Source organism: Pristis pectinata, chromosome 4 (genome assembly GCF_009764475.1).
Source record: "Pristis pectinata isolate sPriPec2 chromosome 4, sPriPec2.1.pri, whole genome shotgun sequence".
In the NCBI taxonomy this organism is placed as follows: Eukaryota; Metazoa; Chordata; class Chondrichthyes; order Rhinopristiformes; family Pristidae; genus Pristis; species Pristis pectinata.
This window is the reverse complement of record NC_067408.1, coordinates 81,045,372-81,057,827: the sequence shown is the minus strand read 5'-3', so window position 1 is coordinate 81,057,827 and position 12,456 is coordinate 81,045,372. Positions and strand designations below refer to the sequence as shown.

General features: G+C 41.5%; 1 protein-coding gene across 4 annotated transcripts in view; it reads right to left on the bottom strand.

Annotated features, from left to right (window-relative positions):
* Positions 1-12,456, bottom strand: part of LOC127569050 (choline-phosphate cytidylyltransferase B) — a 70,696-nt gene that overhangs the window by 27,280 nt on the left and 30,960 nt on the right. For 3 of the 4 annotated variants that reach the window (XM_052013329.1, XM_052013328.1, XM_052013327.1), the window contains exons 3-6: positions 10,441-10,557; positions 8,831-8,982; positions 2,447-2,525; positions 515-657 (exon numbers count right to left, since the gene is read on the bottom strand). In XM_052013329.1, coding sequence (XP_051869289.1) covers positions 515-657; positions 2,447-2,525; positions 8,831-8,982; positions 10,441-10,557 — 491 coding nt within the window. The remainder of the gene's footprint in view (positions 1-514; positions 658-2,446; positions 2,526-8,830; positions 8,983-10,440; positions 10,558-12,456) is intronic. The other variant, XM_052013330.1, reaches the window with a different exon arrangement.

The window sequence follows — 12,456 nt, the reverse complement described above, 5'->3', positions numbered from 1 at the left end:
TAATTGGAATGGTGCTTGGAACAAAACAATTACAGAGACAGAAGAAGGGGGGAAAAATTGGCTGAACATCCTGGTCAGTCTGGGAATTGCATTGACAGCTGCACAAGTAAAGTGGTGACTCAGCAATGACGGACACAAAAAAGAAGACGTGGCAGCAACACCAGCAAAGAAAAGGAGAAATCAAACTAAAATAATAACAAACTGGAAGAATGTCTAATGAGGACTCACACTGCGTTACCTGAATTAAACAGCATTGTTCATTGACAGCAAAGTTATTTTACTTTCTTTAGGGTGATAATATGAAGTCATTCATCAGATTGTGTGCAGGCAGGACAGCTTTTTATTATTGCTAATAGGGAGTCTGTTGCCCAGCACCACTGAATCTTTGCTGTAGAGCAATTTGCATTGTAAGCAATCCCTTCGAGTCTGAGCTAGACAAAGCCAGCATTTAGTTAGAACTTTGTACAATAGCATTCTCATGGTAGGAAAGGTCACAAGATAATAGGAGACTCACATTTATGAAACTAACGTTAAGCTCTTTGGCTGTGTAACCTCTCTGGAGGTTACGTCGGGCATAAACATCATAATCTCGTACAATTCTGGTGATTAGGTCAGAGGTGGAAATACCCTCTGTTCTTTGTGTGGGAACAAACATACCTAAAAAAAATGAAAGGATAGATTGCAATGTCAATATATATTAATAAAACACATTATCTACCAGTTACTCTGCATTAAAGTGTCCCAAGATTTAGTTTCACAACTGTGACTTAAAGTACTTAACTGCTGTAAAGCACTTTGCGATTGTAAAAGATTCTATGTTGGTGGAGATAATTTTTAGTCTTTATGAAGTCAAATGATTACCATCCTCGAATTGTCTGGTGAATAAAATGCACCGATACCATGTATGAACTCTATACATTGCAATATTTGGGCTTATCACACCTGGTTTTGTTCTCGTGGGACCAAGCTGCTGGACGTGGTTCTTAAACGTACAACTCTCTGTGGTACTTATGAACAGGTTTGCTTACCCAAGGATTGCATGAGAGCTGTGGCATCTAATGCAGTGTTAATGTGCCCTCTGCTGGTTGAACACAGAGCTGCACCAACAGACACTGACATCAACCAAAGTAATTCTCCTGATCAGTCATTTGCAAAATGTACACAGGATCATTTGGAGGAGGTGGGGGTGGAAGGGAGGGGTGGAAATAGAAATAATTTGGAAAAAAATCTAGCATTGTAAAAAATGGAATAATATATAAAAAGTGCAATGTGCTCACACAGCTCCATGGTTTCAATTTCTCCAGATATCTGGTCCCTCCACACTGTCAAGACAGCCATAATAAAAGGTTTATATAAAAGGTAATATTCTCTATGAATATGAACATGGAGGATTATCCCTCTTCATGGTCCTTGATCTTTCAGTAAGATCAGACACACTAACTTCCTGCAAGATTCCTCCTCCACGGTTGGCGTGAAGGAATGCCTTTCTTTAGTTCCAATCCACCCTTTCTCATCACACCTAGCTTTTCTTCCTGCCCTAAACACATCCATCTGAAAAGTCCCAAAAGCTTTCACCCTTCTTGCTCCCCCACCCCTCATCTATTTACTCATTTTCTTCCCATTTCTGCAGACATGGAGTCAGTTTCCATACCTACACAAATGGCACTACATCAACTTCTTTCCTCTGCTGTGAACTCTTCAACCTGGGCCACAGTGTCTGGTTGAACAAAATGATCTCCCTGAGTGAAGCTTCTGACCCAATATCCTCCCCCACCAGGATCATCCGGACTGTCAGAGCATTCTCTTCCCTGCCCCTACTCACTCTACTTATCACTGAATCATTCTCTCAGGCCTTTTTCAGTTCCAGAAGAGCTGGTTTCCTACCTTCCAAATAACTTGGCTTACATGAGCTCCCTAGAACTCAGACAAAATCCTGGTGCCTGAATCTTACTAAGCTGCTCACCATCCAACTTGCCATTGTTGATTTGCATCTATTCCCAGGTCCTCCAGTGCCTTGTACATATTCCATCCTCTGGTTTAATTTTTTTTTCCATGACCTCACTAATTTTGATAATCTCCTCAACCTCTGCAAATTTTCCAACTCCTTATTCATCTAACTCGTCTCTTCTATATCTCTCATCGGCAGCCAAGTCTTCATTGGAATTCTCTAATCTACTGCATCTCATTCTCTACCTCCTTTCCTATATTTGGGTCCCATCCTCATTCTCTTCCCAATCTCTGCCTTAATTTCCATTTCTGTAAAGTGTCTTGGACCATCTATCGATGGTTGAGGATTTATATAAATACAAGTTGTCATTGTACTGTATACCATGAACAATTGCAACAAGGCAAATACTTCAATACTCCCACCAGTGTACATCTGATTTCATCCATTATCAGATAGCGAACTTAATGAAAACTGATGGTGAGTTTGTCATCAACATACCAGCTTCCTTAATGTGTTTATAGACGTCATCCGATCCAGCAGAGGAGTATGGAATGTCGTCATGTGCCACAAAATCAATCTAAAAGAGAGTTTAATTACAAGTTGGAATATTGATAATTTCAGATCAGATACTCAAGTACCCAAGATTCAAATGTTCTCTGAGTTTTAGGGCTGGTTTTCGTGTTTTTCCAGCCTGACAAGGGAGGAGATTGTTGGCCCTGTTCAGATGAAGTGGCCTGTACTGAGGACACAATCTCCACCCTCAAGAGTCATAGCATGGAAATGGGCCCTTCAGCATACTGTATCTCTGCCAACCATCATGCCTATCTGTACTAGTCCCACTTACCTGCATTAATTTCATTTCCTTCTATGCCCTGCTCATTCAAGTACCTGTCCAGCAGCCTCTTAAATGTTGTTACTGTTTGTGCTTCCACCACCACCTCTGGCAACTCATTCTAGATACCAACTACTTTTTGTGTGGAAAATTTTCCCCCTCAGATTCCCCTTAAACCTCTTCGCTCTCACCTTAATCCAGTGCCCTCTAGTTTTAGACACCCCTACCATGGGAAATAGATTCTGGCTATCCCTTTTCTCTGCCTCTCATAATTTTATATACCACCACCATATCACCTCTCAGCCTCCTTTGCTCCAGAGAAAACAGACCCAGTGTATTCGATATCTCCGGATAAGTCAAACCCTCCAATCCAGGCAACGTTGTTGTGATTAAGGTAGAGAAGATACAGAAAAGATTCACATCTCTCCTGTAGTGTGGCAACCAGAAATACACAAAATACTCCAAGTGTGGGCCTATCTACGTTTTGTGTAACTTTAACATGATATCGCAACTCTTATACTCAATGCCTCAGCCGATGATGCCAAACATGCCATCCACCTTCTTCACCACCCTTCTATCTGTGTTGCCACTTGACATTGTGAACTATAATCTTGTACACCAAAGTCCTGATGTTCAACAACACTCCCCAGGGCACTGGCATTCACTGTGTATGTCCTGCCCTGGTTCAACTTCCCAAAATGCATCACTGTCTGAGTTAAATTCCATCAGCCAGTTGACCTCGATCCTGTTGTAACCCGAGATGACCTTCATTATCACTGTACCATCAATTTGGGTGCCATCTACATTCTCATTCAAATCATATATACATATATATACACACACACACACTGTATATATGACAATCTTGGTGATAATCAAGGTGATTGTCTCCTCATTGTGGAACTCTCCTAATTTTCATTCCAGGGAATGAAGTCCACTGAGCCAAACTATTGCCTGGATAGTAAAGGTGAAAATTACCCCAGGCTACTTGAGAAGATTTCCATACAGTATTTACAATTGAGAAAGGTTCAGAAGAGCAGTTTTAAGACATGTTTATTGCTTCTGCACAAAGCGGGAGTTGCATTGGAATCGTAGTCAGCCGTGGTTACGTGAACGTGCCCTGGAAGATGAATGAAACGAGCCGTGCTGGAAATCTAAAATAAAATCAAGCTAGGTCAGTCAGTACCTGATAGGCACATGTGGTTCACCAGGGCAGAAGACGGACAGATGTTTTGTCAGGTTAAGCTACGTAGGATCTGGGACTAAGGGGTAAAATGGAGTTGAGGTGCAAGCCAGCTAAGATCCAATTAAATGGCCACATGGGGCTGAAGGCTGAATGGTCCACTCCAAGTGCCATGTGACAGTAAGTGGAACAGCTCATTAGAACAAGTTCATCATAACCATTCACTGTTATAGAAACACCATGAACTCAGTAAATGTCCTGAAATACTTCAACAAGGAGAAATGGTTGGCAGGCAGTGATTTTAGAACATCAAAAGTATAGTGGAAGTAGAATTGAGAGTTTCAAGTAGCGAGTTCCAGAGGAGGACTGAGGTGGCCACAGGCCCTTCTACCAATGAAGGAATGGTGCAGGGGAGATGAACAGGAGGCCAGAGGTGGAGGACTGAAAGTGCTGCCTGGATATAATTAGGCTGGCGGAAGTTGAAGACGTTTGTTGGATAAAATCTGAGCGACCTGTAATGAGAATAAGGAGTTTGATGAATTTATTGCGGGGCACACTGTGTGCTTTGGAACTTTGGAGTAGTCGAAATTTTCAGGTGCAGTTGAAGTCTTGCTCAAGACTCCATTCAGTCCTCCCATTACCTCTGGTTTGACAGTAATGGAATACATCAGACCTTTCAGCTCTACTTCTACTAATTAATGAAAGAGATTTTAACTTAAGCATACTGCATAATCTCACAAGAATCCTGTGCAGAGCTTGGAATCTCTCCATTGTGCAATTGCAATGCCACTGAGTTCGGGTCATTAGGAGCAGGACTGAGCAGAAAGTGCTCAATCTGCATCAATCTTATTGCTGAGAAAATGCTGGCCTGCTAGCTGTATTTCCAAAACACTGACTGTTTTGATGAATGATTCTGTTGATTAATACCACATATTGCATTTCAGTGCAGGAAAGGAACGTTTACGACATCAATTAAAGGAGCTCTACCTCTTCTTTGATCCACTTGACAGACCCTCTAAAGCTCTGCCCTCAAGCCGCTTTAACTGACATAACTGCCTTTTATAAAGAACATACCAGCTTCACATTGGTTCCATTATTTGCCTGACCCACTCTTCCCACTGATCAAGGACTTAACTAATTCCTTAAAAACAAAACATTCTGGAAACACTCAGCAGGTCAGGCAGAATTGCTGGAAAGAGAAACAGTTAACACTTCAGGTCTAGGACCCTTTATCAGAATCTGAAACATTTAACATTTTCACAGATATTGCCTGAGCTGCTTGATGTTTCTGTATCTGCAAGTCTTATTTAAGATTTCCCTCACTGCAGGTTTTTTGATTTCCCTCAGCAAATTCCATATTTGTAACATGGATAAGAGAGAACGCTGTCAACTTGTACATGTTGCTAACCATATAAGCACCTGTACACAATCAAATCCACCATCTAAAAAATATATTAATGGATCCCACAGGAGGAAGAAATGGAGATGATACGTCACTGATGATTAAATGAGGGAATATGTTTAGCATAGATGAGTAGGAAACACGCTGACCTCTGGAAGGCAGCGTGCGAGTTATTTAGACCACTGATAAAATGGACAAGAATAGTGAGTCTTTGGAGGAGAGACTCAGTAATTGTGGGAGGGAAGCACGAAGACTTGGGATGAGCTAGAGCACTGAGCATGAGGTGTGGTAGAAAGGATAGTAAGTAACCAGTGATGAGTGTGTGGGAGGAATAAGGGTGGGCAGCATTTTCAGTAAAAGAACGTCACTACTTTTAAAATCTATCCTTTGCCCGTGTCAAATTATTCTGCTAGTAAATGCACAGAGCAAACCTCATTAACAGCAAGAAGGCAACCATCATTTATGGTGATAACGATAAGTTGCAAACATAATGATCAGTTAACTAGTTGAGTGGCCTGGGTACTGAAAGAATTCCTCAATATTTTCTGGTTTTATTTCAGATTTCTGGCATCTGCAGTACTTTTGTCCTGTTGTAAGAGCATGAAGCACCAGTCTGAAAGTCAACATTGGAGACGACCCACCAGTTGGTCTGTCATGCTCAAATCCTGAATCAGACACAGTCGCCCATGAAAAATTGGAGAGAAGAAAGGATGATATGACTAGAAATCAATAAATGGAAGGATGTGAAATAAAGGGGTATTGAGTTCAAGAGCCACGAGGTAATGTTGCAGCTCTATAGAACTCTGGTTAGACCACACTTGGAGTATTGTGTTCAGTTCTGGTCACCTTATTATAGGAAGGATGTGGAAGCTTTAGAGAGGGCGCAGAGGAGATTTACCAGGATGCTGCCTGGATTGGAGAGCATGTCTTATGAGGATAGGTTGAGTGAGCTAGGGCTTTTCTCTTTGGACAGAAGGAGGATGAGAGGTGACTTGACAGAGGTGTACAAGATGGTAAGAGGCATAGATCAAGTGGACAGTCAGAGACTTCTTCTCAGGGTGAAAATGGCAAACACAAGGGGGTTAAGGTGACTGGAAGAAAATATAAAGGGGGATGTCAGAGGTAAGGTTTTCTTTTCCATAGAGAGTGGTGGGTGTGTGGAACGCACTGCCAGCAGAGGTTGTGGGAGCAGATACACTAGAGACATTTAAGAGACTCTTAGGAAGCCACATGAATGACAGAGAACTGGAGGGCTATGTGGGAGGGAAGGGTTAGATAGATGTTAGAGCAGGATAAAATGTTGGCACAATATCGTGGGCCGGAGGGCCTGCACTGTGCTGTTATGTTCTATGTTCTAATGGAGGAAGATGAGCAAAAGCAATAGGGAATGGAGGGGCAGAGTGATGGCTGAGGAAAAACAGAGGAGATTGGGCCACAATGCTGCAAGTTGCTTCAGGAAGCTGAAACTGAGCTTTAATGGGATTAATTAAGAGTAAGTAGTTAATTAATTAAAAGAGGCTGCAAAAATGGCATTTTCCCAAAATAGTTAATTAAGCAAAATGAGCCTTTAGCAATCTAGCTTGAACCTCCAGTGTAAATGAAATAAATAAATGCCATTAGTAATGGGGTTGAGTGGCTGAGCTGGCAGGAACCTTCAGGGTTAATTACATAAGCAATACTGGATTTTCCTACACTGGGTGATTTATAGCACTTGCTATTCAGTGGAGAGATCCAGAGATTTGAGTCTGAAAAAAAATTATTAGTTTTGCAATCTACTTGATGGGCACTACGAATGAATGAAATTAAAATCTATCGACTAGTTCCTAACAATTAAATGTTTATTTGGGGAAGCCACCTGCAAATCGACATTAAAGAAAAAGTTTTGCCTGGGGAAAAGATGCCAGAATTTGACATGAAATATTGGAGGATGTGGAGTAGCATGCACCATAGTGACACCAAGTGGTGAAAAAACCTGTCTGTACATTGTGAAGGGCAGATAGGATTTTGCAGAGGAAAGAAAGGTATATTTAAAAACACTTCTTATGGCTTTAGGTTGTCCTCGAGTGCTCTTCAACAAAGGAAGTGCTTTCTATAGTGTAGTTGCTACTGTGTTGTAGGGAACACATCAACCACTTGCACAAAGCATCTATGATAACCACGAGGTAACCTGTTTTTGAGATGTTGAAATATAGCCTCGGATACTAGGGCTAGCTCCTCTGTGCTCTTCAAAACCACTGCAATGGAATTCTTTGTCTCCGCCTCAGAGGACAGCCAAGGCTTCGGTTTAATATCTGCTCTGAAAGATCTCACTGATAGTGTATCATGCCCAGTACCATGCTGAAAAGTCAGCCTGTTTTTATGCTCAAGCTTTGGACTGGAATTTAAATCTTCTGACTTCAAAGTACTTCCAAATAATACTATCTTATGGCCATATTTCATTCTTCAAATTTTACAACATTATTAAATTGATATAATCTACATTTGTGTATATAGGCTCACCTTGAACAGTCATTTCTCTAAGGACTGGACATGGGGGTACTCAGATGCTCTGGAAGTCTCGGGCTGAATGGTGACCACAAGAGTGACTTGTTACACAGTAACTCAGGATTTGGTCTGCAGTACAAGAGTATGAGGAAGTGAGTTTGAAGGCCAGAAGGGGAGAAGGATGAGTGATCAGCTTGGAAAAGTTAAGCAGTTGGGAAAGAAGATATTACAAAGTCTTGAGGAGTAGGTGGTGGGGAGCATTAGGCACCAATAGTGAGAGTGTTGTGTAGCATCCAAGTCCTACTATTGACTGATTGGACTAACAGGTAACAGAATAGAAGCAGGAAGATACAGCCTTAAACTTAGGCAATGCTATTTCTAATGTTTGTTAAATTTGGGGAACCAGAATTTCTGAAGATCAGATATAAGAAAACAAAATTGCACATGGAGTTGGGCAATTTGTGCCACATCACAACCAGTGGTAATTCAGATATGAAAGGTGGACTGGGTTTTACATCATATTAAAGAGATGAAATACCTTTAATGGCTTTTCCATCATAAGTGTTTGCACAAAAAACAATTGCAAAATCCTAACTACATGAAGTGAGCACAATTAACAGGAATTACAAGACAAATTAATTTGAACCACAAGGTGAGCTATGAGCAGAGAGTATTTCTATTTGGCAAAAGGTAGAGATGACTGCGTAAGTCCCTGCCAACGTTCAACCCTGTTGAAAGTTCAATTGATTGAGTGACTCAGCATTGGCAATATACACTCTGTTTTTAATACTGTTGAAAGTCTAAGTTAGTGTTTAAATGCAATGGTACTTCTGAAGAAATATTGCCCAACAGTATATTCTTAATATAGAGTAATAAGCCATGGCCTTAGAAAATCAAAACCAGAAAAGTTATCAAAAGCAAAAGTTTGCTCAAAGTAAACCGACACTTGGCAAGAACAGAAAGGACAATAGAGAGACATACCTTGTGTTTTTCCAGAAACTCTGGGGACAGCGTCCATGGTGCGTCCCTGATAACCTCGTCAACATAGCGGCAGTGTCTCAGGGCATCATACCGCTCAATCTCATTCATGACAGTGAAACCTTTGTATTGGTGTGTTAGATCATCACTGCACACTGAAACCAAACACACACAAGCAATCCTTGTGAAATATCTATTACACACACATCCCACGGAGATGTCAAAATTGCTTCTGCTATTATTTTCAATGACTGTCATCGTTTCATTTTTATGCCAGTATATATGGGTGCAAGAAAATTGTTTAAAAGTATAAATGTGTTAAGAATTCCACATTATAATAACTGCCTTCCAATTTAATGACAACAGCCACAGTAACACACTGTGCTAGTGGGATACAATATTACTTCATACTCATTTCCCGTTCACATTTCTGGACAAAGCATTACAAGAAGATCTGTTGCTTGTATTTAGGAAGGGAAAGCAGAAATTGAAGGCACTGAGGCTCATTTTCATGAAGTTTTCAGCTGTTGGTTTAAATGTAATAAGGTGGAGTGGGTGAATCAAGGCTACACACGAAAGAATGAGGCTCAGCATAGTCAGAGGGGTCAAAGAGGGAAACCACACAAAATAAACAGTATGACTGTTCAGAAATAGTAATCTGATTTCATAGAGATTCTCTGCAATCTTGCTTGTCTGTGTAAGTCTTAAAGACCAGTTACATTGCAAATAATCTTTATGTCTGCTGCTACATGACTCTTCCTTTGCTTTCATGTCAGATGTTTTGGGTACAAGATTGATTGTGTGTGCTGTTATTTAACCATCACTTGCAATGAAAGATCTATAACTTTATCTTACCATCAAACTATTAATATACCTGATGGTACTTTATCTTGTCATTAACAATAATGTATTCCTTAATACTTGCATCAAAGAAAAAATTGCTTGTTGCAAGAACATTTTGATTACCGAGCAATGGATCTGTAGGAGGAGATGAACAGAACTGTCAACACTGAGCGAATAATAGAAGTGACATTTGCGAAAAGCAAGAATGACACAGATTGCAGATCCATTTAAGAATTCAAAGCTATGCTTATATTTCTGAGTGGCATCATCATGAGTGGCTATATTTTTAAACCAAAAACTGAGTGACACTTGGCAAATACGAGTGTGTGAGCTGTTGTGTCAGGAGAAAATCAAGAGCACAAGATCAAAGATGTAGGGGGATTAATATGCAAAGTGGGCACATTTGCTAACAGTTTTAAACTAATGCACTATTCACACTGGAACATTGTCAGCACATAATGACTGAGGGATACAGGAGGACGGAGACCGTGCCAGAATTAACACTGTTTCATTCAGGAAAAGCTATAGCCTTTGGCCAAGGCTGACAGAAACCAAAGAAGAGTTTGTGGAGCAGACTGCATTGCCCTTCCAACAAAAGCTAGTCAGTGAATGTGGGTGCTGCAGGTCCCAGGGTGAAGAATAATTATACCGGAGATAGGCAGTCTCCAGTTTCTAAACCCCTGCTTGAGTACCCATGGATGGCACATTCATCAATTGGCTTTTCTCAATTCGTTTCAAGTGGATTGCCCCACTTGCCCCTCAGTTCTTACCTCCCACAAGTAAGTAGGTATTTGGGAAGAGATTTTTAGCCTGCATGAGAGCCCGAGCATGACCTGAGTGAAAGAGATCGAATATTCCATCTGCATAAACTCTCACTGGTCTGTCAACTGTAAAAGGTTAAAGCAGCACAGAATTAGAAAATGGTATACAACAACCAGCCATTAAACAACTTGCACTACACAAACTACAAATACAATGCAGCAATGTTTCAGGTGAAATTGTTTTTTTTTACCCCAAATATTTTCTCTTTTGCCAACACCCAAGACACCAATGAGGCAAAGTTGGATAGCCCTTGAAAATGGGCAGGGACCACACTTCCCTTCTGACAGAGGCATGCAAGTGAATGCCAGTACTGCAGATCCAAAGGATCTAAAAACACCACAAAGATAGTGTGTCAGTGTAATGCAGGCAGCACTGCATTTTTCTGCTCCACTTCTGATCATGATTGAAGTGTGTGTAGTCAGTGCCAACCACGATGTTGATTGATTACATCCATCAGCAGGGTGTCTCAAAAGGTTACTTGCCAACACCACTGAAAGCGAGCATGTAATGCTTAGCTTGAACCTCTTTAAGATTGCAGATGAGGAGGTGCATAGTGGCTGCAAAACCCCTGGTTTCTCTGTGAGGAGAGTCTAACCCAGGGAAGAGGGGAAAAGGGACATGAAAGGAAGCCAGGCACACTGGTTTTCCAAAGCTGCACTTGGAGAATTGGATGGAAAGGACAGGGATGTCGTGTATCTGCAGGGGACAGGAGACCGGAGACCATTCAGACGACAACAGCGAGAACAGATAACCAGGGGGCCAATGGCAGGACTCTAGTCCAGGGATTTGGATGTAGTGCCATAACAACCTGAATGACAACACCAGCTGTTAAACCCTGCATACAGATCTTCACATGGCAAACTGCACCATTAGACATTGCCCAATCTGCCCCCACTCCCACCTACGAAGAATCTGTACTAATTAGGACTCTCATCCTCCTAGCATGTTAAATACCACTGTTCTACCCCCTCCTCTTCATTTTCCTCCTCCTCCTCACATTCTTAAGTGATAGGTTGTGGTAAGGGCTGTATCCACATGACGCTCAGCTTTCACAGCACAATGCATAACCCTACAAACATTGAGACCCATCTTCAGGTAACAGTAGATTGCATCTAATCGTGCACACCTACCATCCACACATGGTGTCTTTCAAAGTGGGATTCAGGAATGAAGGTAAGGAGCAGCTAATTTTTCATAAGCTGGTCCTTCCCCAGCCTGAGGTTACCAAGTCCAATTTTAGTGCTCTCTTCACCACCCCATGGACTGACCAGACACTAATCTGGGGTTTCCACTCTATGTGGCATAGTCGAATATTTTCAGCCCATGCACCAGCTGAGCCACCAGCAGCAGTGACATTATTTTAATGGTATGTAGTTGGATAAGTCATCTGAATTCTGCTACAGCTGGAAGGTTCTTTGTAACAAAGACCAGATGAGAACTTGCTTTAAATTTACTTATAGGGAACGATGCACTTGTACCCCAAGGTCTCTCTATTCAATAAAAGTCCCCAGTCCTGCTGTTCACTTTGTTATGCCCAGCCCAGGTTTAACTTCCCAACATGCACCATTTCTCACTTGTCAAGTTAAATTCAATGCATCACTTGCCTACTTTCCCAGTTGATCTACATCCCATTGTAATCTCAGACAACCTTCTTCACTGAACACTATACCACCAACTTTGGTGTCACCTGCAAATTTAATAACCATGTCGCCAATATTCTCATCCAAATCATTAATATTTATGACAAACAACAGCACCAACCCCTGCAGCACACCAATGGTCATAGGCCTCCAATCTGAAAAACAACCCTCACTACAACCCTCTGCCTCCTACCATCAAGCTAATCAGCAAGCTCACCCTGGATCTCATGTATTCTAACCTGGCTGAGCATACCATGCAGGACCTTGTCAAGGGCCTTGTGAAAGTCCATGCAGACAACGTCTCTGCCTTGACTCATCAATCCT